Source organism: Ambystoma mexicanum, chromosome 7q, assembly GCF_040938575.1.
Source record: "Ambystoma mexicanum isolate Mex_15411 chromosome 7q, UKY_AmexF1_1, whole genome shotgun sequence".
In the NCBI taxonomy this organism is placed as follows: domain Eukaryota; kingdom Metazoa; phylum Chordata; class Amphibia; order Caudata; family Ambystomatidae; genus Ambystoma; species Ambystoma mexicanum.
The window spans coordinates 657,715,966-657,732,253 of NC_090941.1; the positions used below are offsets into that span (position 1 = coordinate 657,715,966).

Here is a 16,288-nt window from a genome sequence, read left to right on the forward strand (position 1 = left end):
TCATAGTTCACGTTTAGGAGTCCTGATAGATCCCTCAAACCAAGAGGACTCCACGCAAACAAATCTCTGGAAAAAAGCAAAAAACCTGGCCGCACAGATGAGAACCCTGGATAGAAAATACGGGAAATTTTCCATCACTCTGGTCATCCAATTCTATAAAGGGAAAGTTGTCCCGACCATCACCTATGGGATGGGTGCCATGTTGAATATACCGAACACCATATGGCAGAAATTGGAAGGGTACCTGTGGAAAACTCTGCTAGGTCTACCAAATTCAGTTTCAATGGACCTTATTAGACAAGAGTTAGGCCTGCTCTCTCTAGAACAATCAGTAACATTGAGCGCTATGCAAATCTTAAGAAATACTTTACTACCAGAGGCCCCACCAACATACAAGATTATCAGAACTGAAATATCAAGTCATAAACTGACCGCCTTAAACAGCTGGGTGGACAAGCTAAAAGAGAAACTGGAGGAGGTGGCATGCACGGAAGCAGACTTGCAAGCAAACCCAGAAAGAGTAAAAGACAAATTGAAGGCCCAAGATTGGATAAACACCCTGGAAAAAGCACATGGAAATAAACTGGCAAAACATCTCCCACCGACCTTCAATAGCCTGAATAAACCGCTACCATACTGTACAAAGTTTCCGGATAAAGGATTAAGAGCATTCTACATGAGAACACGTTTAAATCTCCTCCCGACACGAGAAATTCAGGCAATCTGAATAAAAACAGCACCTAAAGATTGCAGATTACGTGGAGAAACTAACAAACCGGAAACAATAAGACATCTGCTAATGGAGTGCCCGGAGCTAAGAAAAATATGGACGGACTTCCTCAACAACCTGTGTACCAGCTGGGTAGGCGTACAGGGAGAGGAACAAGCCACCTGGTGGAATAGACTAATGTCAGGTGAAAAGACTCCCTGGACCTTGGCCGCAGCAAAAATTCTGGAAGCAGCCTTCCAAAAAGTAAACAAACGAACTGAACAGAGACCCATCGGTGTAGCCAAAGACCCTGACGGAGGCAATTAACTTAATCTAGCGACATTTCTTATTCTTCTTCCTCTTCTCTCCTGACTTCTGGGCGCGACCTTGCCACCAGGGCTTTCGCTCCGCTCGACTTTTGGACTTATCTGCGTTTGTTCTTCCTTCTTCTTTTATATCTGTAATTTCTTAGCTCCTAAGGAATACTGCAAGATTCTTGTAAAAATTGCTAAAGCAATTATATACGGGTAAATAAAAAAAAAATATATAGTTCACATTGGATAAATCCTCAGGTGTGTGGGTCTTGGTAGTTAAATCTGATGAAACTTCCTCTACGTGGTCTATCACACACGGTAAATAGAGCGATACATCAACAGAAGGGTTGTTCGATAGAGCACTAGAGCAGTCTGCTCTAGGTGCATCGGGACATTCCGCTTTGCATGGTGAACTCATATTTGCAGTCAGAGTTGCTGGTAATTGAGGGATGATGTTCTCGATTGTCCCATTTTCCAAGTCCAGTGAGTCTGTTGGAATTTGTATTTCACTGGAATGAGAGGTTTCAATCGGTTGATTGTCTGTGATTTTTGTTATTCCTTCAAAATGTCCTAGATAGATATTAGCGTTTGATGGTATTGCTGATGGAGTTGTTGAGAGGCAAGTACCTTTGATTACCACCATGGCGTTCAGATGAGTTACTTTTGCAGCATTTTTCCCCTGTATCAGAATTTCTTTCGCTGCTTCTAATTGACCTTATTTGCGTGCTCCTGGTCCACTAGCAACTTCTGAAGTAACCCTTCTGAATTTGACTCTCTATCCCGTTTCTTTTGGAGATTCACATTGAAAGTTTCAATATGAAGCAATTTAGTGTGGGTCATTGCTAACTAGGTTGCCTGGTCTCGGAAGTTCTCATTTATTGACTCATATAGATTATGGAACAAGGCTAGAGAGATTGTTAGGGCTGACACAAGACTACAATTTAGATCATAGGTAGTCAGTGGCGTTCATTCTGTATTAGCCATTTATGACATTTTAGTCCCTTGATTCTTGTGAGGGGCCCACATCAGATGAATCACTGTTAGAGTCAGAATCCAAATGATGGCGTTCGAGTTGTCGAGTCACTTGATCTGAAGGGTTAGGATGACTTGTGTTTGTTCTGGTCAAATCAGTATTGTTGCAGATTGCCTTTTCAGGATGATTTATACGATATTAACAAGATGGCGAGGAGCAGACCTTGACATGATTAACTGGGTTTTGCGGACAAACAATTTTGGCAGTGGGGAGACAAGCACGGCCTTTCGTCATTTGGGACGTGATTGCATACAATTGGTCTTCATTGTGTTGTAGTATGGCGTTGATATTGTGGGTATTGTAAGCCTGTCTCTCAGTTCTGTATAGCTGCTCGAAATCTTGAGGTGAACTAGGGCACAGAGAAAACGGTGCACATCTTAACAAAGTTGTACTCAGGTGTTTTTGAGTGTCGTGAGCTTCAGGTAGTTTGCTCTTTTTGTTTAAAAAGTTAGCTCCTGAAGAAGAGGTTTCATGCGGCGATGAATCTGGCTTACGCTCTGAACTGTTGGTATGGACGTATGCAGGCACATGGAATGGGTCCCTTCCCACCATGGATCCTGTGTGGTTGAAGGTGGATCTGGGATTATGGCTTGGTTAGAGGTCGCAAGAGGGGTGATCGTTATATCCCCGATCATCCCAGGATTCATTACGAGCTGTCCTCCTCACACTCTCTCCTGTAGTTTCTAGACCGTCGCAGTGAGTTTGGACTGGCATAATTTTTACTAAGTGGCAAGTCCATGCTGTTTACTTGAGCCGCCGGGATCCTAGCATGTTCTTGCAATACCTCCTGAGGCCTCTGCACAGAGTGTGGTGAAGGCGAGGAATGGTAGTAAGGTAGGTCGAGTATTGAGTGACGTAAGGGAAGGGTTCTGGAAGCTGGAAGTCTAGAATAGGTGCTGCAAGACTCCCCTATGCCCTCCCGACAGCAAGGGTGAATACTTCAAAACCTACAGACAACCGATGTTGTGGTTCTAGTGCCACATTATCCGTGCCCAGCAGGGATGACAAGTAGGAATGAACATTAGTTATCGGGTCGGTGGACACAATCCTCGCAGTTGGGCCACATTATCCAGGCCTAACGGGCATGACAAGGAGGAATGAGCATTAGTTATCGGGTCGGTGGACACAATCCTCACAGTTGGGCCACATTATCCAGGCCTAACGGGCATGACAAGGAGGAATGAGCATTAGTTATCGGGTCGGTGGACACAATCCTCACAGTTGGGCCACATTATCCGGGCCTAGCGGGGATGACAGGGAGGAATGAGCATTAGTTATCGGGTCGGTGGACACAATCCACGCAGTTGGGCCCTGGTTAGATGAACTGTGTGGATCAATGTCAATGTCTGTATGTGGTGCAGATGCAAGTGAGGAAGTATTCTCATGTGTGAAAGACGTACCAGTGATGGTGGAAGGCGCTGGGGGATCAATGAGGTGTGTCTCATATAAGGGCTCAGGCGCCATACAGTCATTCACGGTTTCAGACACAGAGAAGAGTCTTGCTTGATTTCTGGTGGAAGGCAGAATTTGTAGATCGCTGGTCCTAGACAGTAGGCGAGCTTGACTCCTCGGGCACTGAGCGGGCAAGTTCAGCTCCATGCTTTCCCAAAGTTGCTGGACTGCAGAAAAACAAACCAACTGCACAGAAGATTTTCAAAGACGTACACGGAGCAGGGACAGTGAGCTGCAAGAACTGCAGGACTGCTATTATTCTCTACTCCGCGCCGCCCCTCAGTGTGGCAGTGGTTTTATGTAGATGTCCCGGGCCGCCTCCAATAGCAAACATGAAAGGCAGACTGGAAACAAACTGGAAACAAAGAATACTCTTTGCTACTCCATGTGTTTTGGCACCCAATCTCCGCATGGGTAGTGGATTTAAAGCAGCCCTACAGATGAGTCACGTGCCTGCCAATTTGACTCCCTAAAAAAGGCAGATGATCCCAGCAAAAAATTAGAGAGCCAAAATGCAACAAAGAATAGGATGGACACATAGGAGTGTGGCCTCCGCGTCAACCCTCAGCTTTACAGATATTTTTGGATCTGTGATGACACCCGATCCTATGAGGAACTTTGAGGTAAAATGCATCTTTTCATGTGCATGAAATACCAGTGCAAGGAGGTTTGGATAACAAAAAGATGTCTGTTTTAGAGTTAAACTATATTTTCACTCACATCAAAAACACCCCATTGGAAATAGGAAATTCGTTTTCACTCCCTGAAAGAATTATTGTGTTCGTATTTTCAAAAAAATAGGAAGTAAAATACTCCTACATAGAACCTTGCCTGAAAGCATGCGTTTATGACCAAGGCCCCAACCCTCTGAAAGCTGCTCCCAACAGCATGTTGCTAATGTGACAGGAATTCCAGTTCTCCACTTCCACCATAACTCCAGCGTGCACGTGCAATGCACTACAGACCGTTTCTGCACGAGACACTTCACAGTTGCCTCCTTTGAAAGAAATGCCTCTGTGAACCAGAAGGACCCTCGGCCACATCCCTTGAGAAGAAATGTGCGTCTCAAGAGCAGGGCAGAGGCACAATGAGTCCGGTATGTGCAAATGCTCTTAGGGAATTGGTACCCATGAAACATGCATCTTTTCCCAGTGTATGCGAGTGACTGGCTCGTGCAAGGCAAGGAAGCATTGACAGGGACATCCTTTATAGATTAAGCGTCGGGTTTCCGTGGCCTGAACAGGTCAACTCTTCCTTACCTGGGATCAGAAAGGCAGCCTCCACAACCAAAGATGGTGTGAACAAAATGTGCAGTGGTGCAAAAAAAAGGAACCATGAAGTATGCTCGATGATGTCAAACAAGCACACCACATTTGAACGATTTCTTAAGCTTTAGATGTGTTTAGTGAACATGTTTGGGCCTGAATCACAAACATGTTTTCAATGGGACTTTCCAATTTACGTTTTTTTGTTGTAAATCAGGCCCTTTGTTTCTTGAAAGCGAATGCTAATTTATCAAACTGAAAGCAGTGGTTTGCATTTGGCTTTGAAAAGTACAATAGATCTATCGGTTGCATAAATTAGCATGTTCAGACTTCTCAGAGAGGAGTAATTACAGGTGCGCTTCCCCTTATCCCCCGCTCCCTACTCACTGCTGACTTCTGGGCAGAAATGACCGCACTTAGCAAAACCGGCCGGTTCAGAAGGCAGTTGCGAACAGAAGCATTGCCGCCCCACTCTGGACCTGCCTCTCAGACCAGACTGCAGCCACTGAGGCGGGAGGAAGAGTGTGTGAAGAGTGCATGAAGGAACTAGGCTTTCAGATTCCCAAGGAGAGCGCAGCACACAACCAGCCCCATTTATAATCACATCTCGTAAGATTTCAAGAAAAGTGTTTTCAGTTGTACCTGGGAGTAACTGGGCAAAGTATAGCACCTGGTTAATTTTGAAGCATGTTGAGCTAGAAATAGAGATTAAAATGGCTAGCCGCATATTGCGCCTAGCCATGAAACTCGTCCATAATGGCCCACACTGTGCTCTTGGGCCAGCCCTTCAGAGATTGTTGTGTAGAGCAATCCAAGCTAGGGTATGATGGACCTCCCATAGTTCAGAATTGAAAGCCCCCTCACTAAAGGGGAACGTGGCAGTGGGACAGGCAAAGCACAGCACCCATCGAGGTGAAATCCAGTTGGACCAGGTTTAAAGCCCAACTGGGATAGGATCATCAAATATTTTGTATGCAATTACCAACTACTTGTAGAACGACTGTCACTTTTACAAGATTGCGTGCATTTGAGCTCTAGACATAGTCACAATTTGTGCACTAAGGGCCTGATTCATGGAGCTTTTTGCACGGTTCACAGTGACTTTGCACTGCTAACACAAACCCAGATTCATGGAACTGTGCAAAGTGTATTTGTGCAGTGCAAAGACATGTTTGCAGTACAAAATGGGTTCTATGTGGTTTTAACGAAAGCATTTTAGAGAGGGATGTTTTACCGTAAAGCAAAACACCGAAAAAATCACCACATTTTATTTTGTTTTCTATGTGGGTGGGGCTCCCCCTCAAGCCTCCATTCCCCTATGATGTTAAACCCACCCCAGCCCCTTCCCCACTAGTTATAACCCCTTATGAGGCTGTCTTGACTGCCATTTCCCATCTTAAATCAGCAGCCCCGTCCAAGCCAGACCCTTTATCCTAAAGGATGTTTTGCCTATGATCATTCCTTTGGTGACCCACGCTGTTCATCTTTCCTGTAGCCTAGGTTCGATTCCTAGTGAATTGAAACAGGCCACTGTGGGTTCTCTCTTTTTATGAAACTTCTTGAAGCTCTAATTTCTCCTTGTCTGTCTTCCTTTCTGGAGTCTTCTCTGGTGCTTGACCCTTTTCAGTCTGGCTTTTGTCCGGAAGGGGTACAGAGAGCATCCTACTATCAGTAATGGATGATCTTACCAGTATTGCTGATGGTGGGCAGGGTAGGGGCCCTGAATTTGCTCAATATATCAGTGGATTTTGATACCATTGACCACCCCCTCCTTCTCTCTCTCCTGGCCTCCATTGGAATCTCTGGTCCCGTACTCGCTTGGTTCACTTCGATCCTGACCGGTCGTGGCCAGTCTGTATCTCTGCCTCCTTTTCTTTTTCCCTCTCATTCTCTCTCTTGTGGGGTCCCCCAAGGCGCCACCTTGTCCCCGATGCTATTCAACATCTACGTCTGCTCCCATGGCTTTAGATGTTACTCTTACATGGGCGACGCAAATCCTGGTCCGATTAGATCTTGACCAGGACTGAGTGTTATCTCGTCTGTGTCACTGCCTATCAGCCATGGGTGACTGGATGAGCACCAGTTGGCTCAAGCTTAACAGGGATAAGACAGAGGACCTGGTGGTTGGCACCTCGTCTGCATCAGATTCTTGGTCCTCTTCTTTCTGGCCTACTTCACTGGGTGTATTTCCCACTCTGGTGACAGTGGTGAAGAACCTAGGGGTTTATCTGTCTGCCTCATTGTCCATGACCTCACAAGTGAGTGCGGTATGTCAGTCTGGACAATTCCTGCTGCGGGTTCTCCATAAGATTCTACCTTTCTTCCATCCTTGCTTCATCTGTTAGTGGTGGCTGCTCTTGTCTCTAGTAGGTTTGACTATTGCAACGCTCTCTATCTGGCTCAGCCGTTGGTCTTATTTACCGGCTGCAATTGCTACAGAACCTACAGAGCCTGGCTGCTCGGGTTGCCGCTGCAACCCCTTATGGCTCCCACATCAGCCCGGTGCTGCGTCGCCTACACTCGCTTCCAGTGCAACAGCGCATAGCTTTCAAATCTCTATGTCTCGTTCACAGAGCCTACTACCAGGTTGGACCTGAATTCCTTCTAGATAGGTTCCAACCTTACATTCCCCACCAGACTGTCCGCTCTGGTGGTGACCAGTTGGTCGTAGTCCCTAGGTACCGCCTTCAGAGAGTTGGTGACCGTGCCTTCTCTGTAGTGGCCGGTAAGCTGTGGAACAGTTTTCCACTTAAACCATCTGGATTTCCGTTGTCTACTAAAAACTACTCTCTTTTGCTAAAGTGTCTATTGGCTACAGACCCGTTGTGTTCCTCCTCGTGCCAAGATTCCCTTGGGTCAAAGTGCACATAACAAATTTATCTAACATAATATTACCCCATCTTTATATGTAAAAAACGAAAAACATTCTGTTTTTTCATTATTATGGTTCCTTAAAACATCCCTCTCTGAAAATGAGTGTCAAAATCCCTGGATACCTATAAAATGAACTTTGCACTTTCAACCCGTGCAAAAAAATCCATGAATCGGGCCCTAAGTGTATAATGCAATGAAAGGGCAATACCCCCAGGCAAGTGGTTTGGGTGTAGATGAGTGAGGAGTGGACAGATATACATAGTTAATAACATAGCCTTGGGCAGTCGAAAGCTGAGTGCAGGGCCAAAGCAAACATACAGGTTGTGTGTCTTTAATTAAATGCAATTTTAAAATAGATATACTTTCATGCCAATAGTTTTGCTTTACTATGTGATGCGAAAGCGCCACTTATGAGCCAAAACTAAAAATGCATTTATGTACCAGTTCGGCTATAATTAGAATATCGTTCATGTTTTCACATGACTATCGTAGCTTATGGTTCTCCATCGTCTTGCCACTTTTAAATCCGGGTGCTATCAGGGGAAATCCCCAAAGGTCAGCCTTTGCTGGCCATTATTTAGTGCAACTGTCTGTTTCTTCATCGTATGTGGACTTCACTGGGCTGAAATGACACCGCTGTTCAGAAAAATAACACCATTTCAAAGTCTACAAGAAGCAAACAACTGCAAACGAATCAATACAAGCATTCTGCAAAAAATAACTGCAATCAAAGTTCCTTGATGTGCAACTCTTGCATGTGTGAATTACGCCAACCTTGGCACGTGCAAACAAAGTGCACTTTCACACAAGGGGTCTATTATCCAGAACCCAGCTTTAATTAATCTACTCCAAAGGCCAAGGCCATCCACAGAGAAAATACTTTCATTTCCGATAGGGCCGTCTTGATAATAGTATGGGCACGTTAATGTCGTTGGGTAGGTCGGTGCACTTGCAGACCTGGTTGCAGGTGTGGCTGATTGCAGTCTATGCTAGCCTATAAGGAGTGAGGAAATGTTGCACTGCTTGCCACAAAACATGCTTTGGGAATTGTAGAAGACTCCATGTCACCCAAACCCCCCATCCCCATCCCCCCCAAAGTGCAAAATGGTGTCAATATTCTGCTAAAAGAAAAAAACCTTTATTATTTAGAGAAACAAATTGATTTGGTAAAAAGAAGCAATAGTCTTGCTACCAATAATTTACCAATTAATATCGGTAAATCATTTTCTTAAACACATGAATCGATTTTGAATAAAGAAGCAATTCGGTATTCGCTGATCTCAGTTATTCGGAAACTAGACCCCAATTTGCTCCTGGTTCAATAGCAAACTGAGCAGATTATCAGCCGAGTTGCTGCCCATGTGAAGTGCCCTGCATCCAAAACCAATGTTCCACCTCTAGGAGACAAGACGTGAGATGGGTTCAGAAGACCAAGCCAGGTGTATGACCAGCTTTGCATTCTGAATAGGGAGCCAACAGGGTGTGACGCATTCAACCCCCCTTCTTGTTTATTTTACCAAGGGTGCCCCTTGTGGCATTTGAAGTCATGAGCAAAAAGCAGCAAAGGGTTAATCCATTAGGCAACATCCGTGTTGGTGCCTGTTAGGCCCAGAGATGGAGGTTCGAGCCGGAACGCCTTCACGACACAGGCAAACCTGCCCTGTCGGGTTCTCCCGTGAATGGCGGCTGAAAAAAAGGACTGCATCACCTGTTCCCGGCAGCTGTACCCCACTCTGGTACATCCCAAAGTATGTTCTTTGTCCTCTGCTTTTATTCTATCGCCATAATCCTGCATAGCCTCATCCTAGCAACCGTCGCCCTACACTTCATGTGGCGAGTCAATGCCTTCTGCTGCATGGTCCCACCACTGGTTCTCTCTCCGCAATTCTTCCCACCCTATACCAATCACCCTCCCCTCTCCATGACAACATTCTGGTTGGGGAACCTACACCCATGGCAACCCCATTTACCCCTTCAAGGAAATCCTACTTCCCCCAACTGAAATCACTCTAGAATGACTAATCTCTCTATAACAAAACCCCATTTCTTTGACTCCCACTACTCCCCTTTACCTGAGAGCTGTTACTGAAATATAGATCCCCCATATGATCCTACCACTCGTGCAGCCTTGCACACTGCCTTTTCTCACTCCACACACTTCCTTAGAAAGGTGTTGGTGTTGGCTAATAATCAACAGATCCAGCACAACTGCCCCCATGCCACCTCTGATTTCTTCTTTTTAACACATCACTGCCCAAAATCTTGCATAACCCCCTCTTGCATAACCCGCAATCACTAGGGCCTGATTTACAAAAGCGTTTTCCTCACACATTTTCCTATGCTCACCGCACGACATACACATAGACCTGTGTACTCTGGGTGGACACAGCTTACAGGTGCTACCCCGCCTGTCCTATTTAGTTGGGATATGACAGCCAAGAGGCATCTAAGAAGAGGGAGAGCAAAACCTTCCACCTGCCATGGCCAGCCTAATTTACTAACAAAGGCTCCATGGACCTACCCTTTCACTTTGTTTAAGCTCTGCTGCTGGTGCCAGCTTCGCATACTAATAAAAGTTTAATTCAAACAGGCCCATATGGGGCTTGGCTGCAGAGGCTAAGCAAAAGAAACAGGAAACCCCAACACCCCTTTCATATGCACTGTGTCGACTTGAAGCCAGCTCCCACCCTAAAGGATCAATGACAATGAGCTGTCATGTCTCGGACTATGTGTTTACAGTAGGCAACCCCCACAGGGGGACCCCATCCAGAAGGTACGAGACTGTGGTTTGCAGGAGACAGAAAGTCTTTTCTCACCGCAGCTTCAAGGGAGACCTGCCGCTTTAATCAGGACCCACGGAGAAGTCCATTAACTAGAGAGACCCTTTGATCCACAACAGACAGAAGGAAGGGTGGGACTTAGTATTACATGTTTTCACCCCTTTACCTTTTCTGTTGCAAAGCACTCTGGTTATGACCTCATGGGTTTATAGTTTTCCATCAAAGTCTAACCATCGACAGACCATTCCATCGAAAAAAAATGCATCTAATGCATTTAAATTTTTTTATTTTTTTAATGGAGGTGGGGGCCCCCCCAACCACCCTTTTTTTACCCTTTCAAACCCGTTAAAATGAAACTATACCCTTTACCTTAAAAAAACATGTATTCAATGCTTTTTTTCGATGCAATTTTTTTAGATGGAAAGGCATTCGATGGTATTGCATTCAATGCAATGACCAGATACCGGCCTCATGTATACAGGGGATTGTTGGTTTGGACCCAGGATTAGTTCATTAAGGTAGGCTTAGCCCACACCAATACTATGGCCCATTTGGCTTTAAAAGTGGGTTCAGCCCCTCTTTTGGGCAGATCATCTGAAGACTTTTCAAGGAGTAACAAGAAGAACTCAGAATTGGACCCTGGCTGAAAGTACAGTCTGCCTTATATCTTCCGCCAGTGAAGGACGGCCAGGATCTCCAAGAGGGAAGCAAGATCCCTCCCATAAACATCTCCCAAGGAAAAGAGAGAGATACTGAATCCAGAGGACCCTCAAGCAGCTCTAGTACTGGTACCCAGCCAGCACACAGCATGCCCTGCTAGGTTCTGTGGCACGCTTCCTAGGTCGGAAGTGCCAGAGAGTCTCTGAACCAAACCAAGGGGAAGGCAGTTGCCTGCCACACTCTCCTCAGCTTTGGGCCGTCCACCTTAAAGGACGGCATGAGCCCAGTGAAGAAGCTAGGAGGAGTGCATCGACAAGCATCCACTGCATCCGCCATAAGGGACATTTTTTGAGCTAGTTAAGCCCCTCCAGCTACAACCATCTGCACTGCTGACTGTTGTTACCCCACAGTCACTAACGCCATCCGAGATGCCTTGACCAGTGCTTCAGACCCACCAACCAGCATTGAGACAATTCCTGAGCCTGAGCCATTGTGTAGGCCAGCCTGCAGCTGTCCATCCAGCCTCGTTCGCTGAACTGCCTGCTGTCTGATACTCGCAACTGTCTCCTGTTTTGAACTCTGTCGCATAAGCAGTAAAGCACCCTGAAACCGACTCTACCACCACCAAGAACGTCTACAAGCACAAAGTACATTGTGGTTCTGTCCCACTGGTCCTTCTCCAAAGGTCCCTTATGGCATTTTATGACCCATTGCTCCCTTTGTGTTGATACCAAGTATCCTTGCACTATTGCGATTAATTACTATACCGACTACCCTCCTGTCAATATCCAGAGGGCATCCCTGTTCCTTCTTTGAAAATGTCTGTCTTCTGCATTCCTTTACAGGGTGGGTTGTATTTTGTAGTGTGCTAGAACTGTCTGTTGTGATAATAATAAAGTAGCTATTTTTATACAACTTTGACCGGACAGTCCTTTTTATCATTGGGTAATAATTGTATGTTTGCTGTAGTGCAACTAACCAACAATCCACATCCTTGCAGAGCCTGCCTTTATATTCACGTTACCAAAAATGGACAAGGAGTTTTATCATTTTCTTGTGTTCTCAATTTGTTTGGATCACTTCTGGTGTACTAGTGGAACACCAAATCTACCCTTCTATTTCTTTCTCTCTCCCTCCCTCCCTCCTCCTCCTTCCTTCTCTCCAGCACCCCACACCTTCACCCTTTCCTCTACATCCGACTTCCACCAGCCACTTCCTCAGAGGTTGGAACTTGGGATTCTATTCTCTTTGGTTCTCGTGCCAACCCTTTGCACCACAAACCGTCAAGGATCTGGCAACCCTGAAATTATCCTACACTTTCCTCTTTAAACTTTTCGCTTATCTCTGGTACTTTAGATTCACAGCATGCTTCAAGGGACCACCATCCCACACATTGTGAAGAAACACAATGCTGACCCCAACAACCGAGCCAACTATGAACCCATCCCTCTACTTCCTCACTATTGCAAAGTTCTCAAATGTGTAATTTTTAACTGCATCACTGGTTCCCTGTAGGGTTTTGTAGCAGACACTCATTAGAGACAGTGCACATCCACATCTCCAACAGCTTCACTACAGCTGACCAATTCCAGCTGTCATCTATCCTTCACCTCTTTGATCTCTCAGCCTCTTTTGACATTGTCAACCATTTTTGGTGTATTCATCTTAAATTGCATCTTCTCTTGTAGGGCACCATCCTCACAAAAAGACATCACTCGCGCCCTGCCAGAACTGCAAATGCCAACAGCCTCATCATTCCGAGATTCAGGTTATCTAAGGCGGGGGGTAGTAGCTTCCCGGTGCAAGCAGCTCAATTATGGAACTCATTGCCTAATCCTCTACGCAAGGCACAGCCCTTCCCTAAATTCAGAAATAACTACATCAATCTGCTAAGGACTGCCAATGAATAGCCTATTGGCGCCCACTTATCCTTCACCCCACCCTAGAACATACATTTCATCATGATCTTATGGTCCCACTCACTTTGCCCACCTGACCGATGAGCTTTCGCCCACACAGTACCTGTACATAGACTGTCTTGATCATATTTTGTATTTATTCTGCATGTAAACCGCAACTGCTGCCTTACTGTGATATTTTGCATTCTATGTTTGTATTTTGTATTTGTACAGTGTATGTATCCCATGACCCCACCCTGCAACCTAAGCTTCGCATTTTCTGTACTGCTGCGCCCGGCTACCTTCGGGTCTGGTGCGCATTATAAGTGAATAAAACAAACAAACAAACAAACAAACAAACAAACAAGGGTGGCCTCCTACCTGGCTGATTACCCCTTTTCCATTTCCTGGAACACAGGGGCCTCCTCTCCACCCTACACCTGGTAGAGGCCCAGCAAGGGTCCATCCCTGGGCCTCTCCTCTCCTCCTCGCATCTCTTCCTTTGGATTCTCACATTATCTATTTGTCACTGGTGCTCAAATCCTCTCCTCATTCCCTTCCTTCATCGCTGGGCTGTCCGCCTGCATCACTAGCGGCCTATCTACTATCTGCATCAGTCCATTGCACCATGTTGCTTAATGGTCAGCTGTTCTAAAACCAAAGTGATGATTCTCCTGGACTAGAAATGCAACATTGCATTTGCCATGACCTCCTCACCCATTTCCTAAGGCTCACATCCTTGGGGTTCTCTTTGCTGCCTCGACCCGCTACATCCTCTCATATTCCTGACCCACCTTTGTGTCCTCAGTTCCCATGGGGTCGTCTAACAACATCACCCCTCCCCACCAGGCTGAATCTGCTTCCTGGAAATCACCCCTTTGCACTCCATACTCCTGAGGTCCTTCACCCTCCTGCAACTCCATAGCCTCAGAAATGGAGGACCGGCTTCATGAATGCCATTAATCACATTCTCTCGCAGGAGGGAATCCCAGAGAGTTTTGTTGTCGTCATCCTTCCCCTCCCAATAATCCCTTGCAACCATCCATAATGGATTGCATGTGTGCATATGTATTGGCAAGACTGAAGATGTATTTGAAGTCTTTCTTGTGCTGTTACCATTTACTGGCTCCATCTCCTTCCCCACCAATAGCTGGTTTAATGTATTAACTACTATATTATGACTTTGTACAGGTCTATAAGCAGCCGGCGAAAGGGACTACTCTAGACATGATTATGTCCTTGCTGCATGGTGCAGCGAACGGCCTACACATCCGGCCCTCACACCCTTGCACTCTCTCCATCTTTCAATATAGGAATCGCACATATGTCTGCTAAAAACAGGCAGGTTTGGTGAAAAAGCACACCACCTGCGTCTTTGGTATCTTGCCTCCCTCAAGGCAACTTTTCCCCTGCATGTCACAGTTTGGCTCTTATGCCAATGACAAATGAAGGGGGAGTCAGGAAAAACAGGTTGAACCTGCTACGCTCCTGAAGCGGCTGCAGAAATTCCCTTTCCCACTGGCATTTTGATGTATTTGCCCATAGCCACATAGTGTGAGACATACATCATGTTTCGGTATACCATGGACCATTGTACATGAATAGAGCACTCGTGCAAATGTAGGAATTGCTGCACTTTGAATGCACACCACTATTTGTTTTCATGGACCACGATATTTGGCATTCCTAAAGGGCCATGCAGCCCCCCGCAAGCACACTTGTGGCCCCTTGGTGTCGCTCTTACATTTTTAATTTGATGGTTTAGATGGAAATTATCAAAGTTGTGTGGTCCAGGCGATGTTCTCTTGAGGTTGCACTTTGCATGCGGGCATGCTCTTGCCTATTATGCACCAAGACAAGGGGCTGGAGCGTGAAATGGCTCTCTGTGTGATACCCACTCCCCGGATGCATCAAAGAAGATAAACATGATGATGACATGTGGTTATAGCAGCTCACCTGCAGTTTCCCACTATTCGCGTCACAGATAGACTTGCCACGCGGTGCAGCCCACACCACAGTATTCACATTAAGGCCGGCTGCTTGCTCCTTGTGCAGAGTCTATTTGTTAAGAAGTTTTTTAGTATCCAGAACAAGGACTTCCTGGACCCTTTGGCACACATCCTTTTCAAAATATGAAACTGATCTCTAACAAATGAAAAAAAGCAAATGACATTGAAAGGGATTGCGGAAATTGGTGGGCAGGATTGAGGAAACGCTCTCTGATTGTGTGACTGTTTTATTATAGTGCATTCACCGAGACTTGGCAGCCAGGAACATCCTTTTATCGGAGAACAATGTGGTGAAGATCTGCGACTTTGGCCTTGCAAGAGACATTTATAAGGATCCCGACTATGTGAGAAAAGGCGATGTAAGTCAGCAGCTTTGGACTGCAGGAGATCCTAAATGCAAACTGTGTGTCAGCTGTTTGGGATTCTTCCTTCAGAAAAGGGCTATGGGTGTCACTTGAAAACAAATGCAAACTACATGCAACGGACCGCCAACTGTGGCGCATGCGTACTGTGGGGTTCTCTGCATGCAATTATAAACATATGCAAGGCAGAAAGGAAAACGGATAAAATCGCCTTTACTCTTCAATTTCATTCTTTGTCTCTTACAAAAGTAAACGCTGGCTGCAAATCTTGCTTTGCAGATAGAGTTTGCTAATGGATTCCTTTGGAATCTGCCTGCTTTTTAGCAGCTGCTGATTCGAGGCAGATTCTATAGGAATCCATTCATTGGATCGCATGCAGGTGTAAAGGAAATGCTCTTCCAAGATGGAGGAGAAAAGCACAGCAGAGCTGCAAACTCTACGATGGGACCCTGCTCCAACTTGGAAGCAGGCGAAATTGGACTGGGGTGGGAAATGAAGGCGCAAATTATTATTATCATTATTTTGGAATTTATTGAGCACGGACCTATCTTCGAGAAGCAACGGAGCGCTTTACACAGGTATAACTACCTGCTTTTATTGAACACAAGCTTCCTGTGACCATAAGTCCACATTGAGCCTCATTACACGTTTGCCGGTAACCTGCCTCTACTACTGGTGGGTTACCGGCAAACTCACCTTACCATTACCAGTGCCCGATATCCCGGTGTTACTGGGATATTATGGGTGCACGCAATGACGGTAAGTTCCCATTCCATGGAGTCCAATAGGACGGGATGGGTGCTCCAATCACCGGCACCAGTATTACCAGTGCCAGTGATTGGGGCAATTCTTTGCCAGTAGGGGTCTGAACTCCCGGCAGGTCAGGCCTGCTGGTAGTTCACTGCCCCTACCGGTAAACTCAGAGTGGACCG

General features: G+C 45.9%; 1 protein-coding gene across 1 annotated transcript in view; it reads left to right on the plus strand.

The window, feature by feature from the left end:
- The window catches only part of FLT1 (fms related receptor tyrosine kinase 1), a 577,293-nt gene that overhangs the window by 409,184 nt on the left and 151,821 nt on the right, over window positions 1-16,288 (plus strand). Inside the window, exon 23 of the mRNA XM_069639312.1 lies at window positions 15,231-15,353. Coding sequence (XP_069495413.1) covers window positions 15,231-15,353 — 123 coding nt within the window. The remainder of the gene's footprint in view (window positions 1-15,230; window positions 15,354-16,288) is intronic.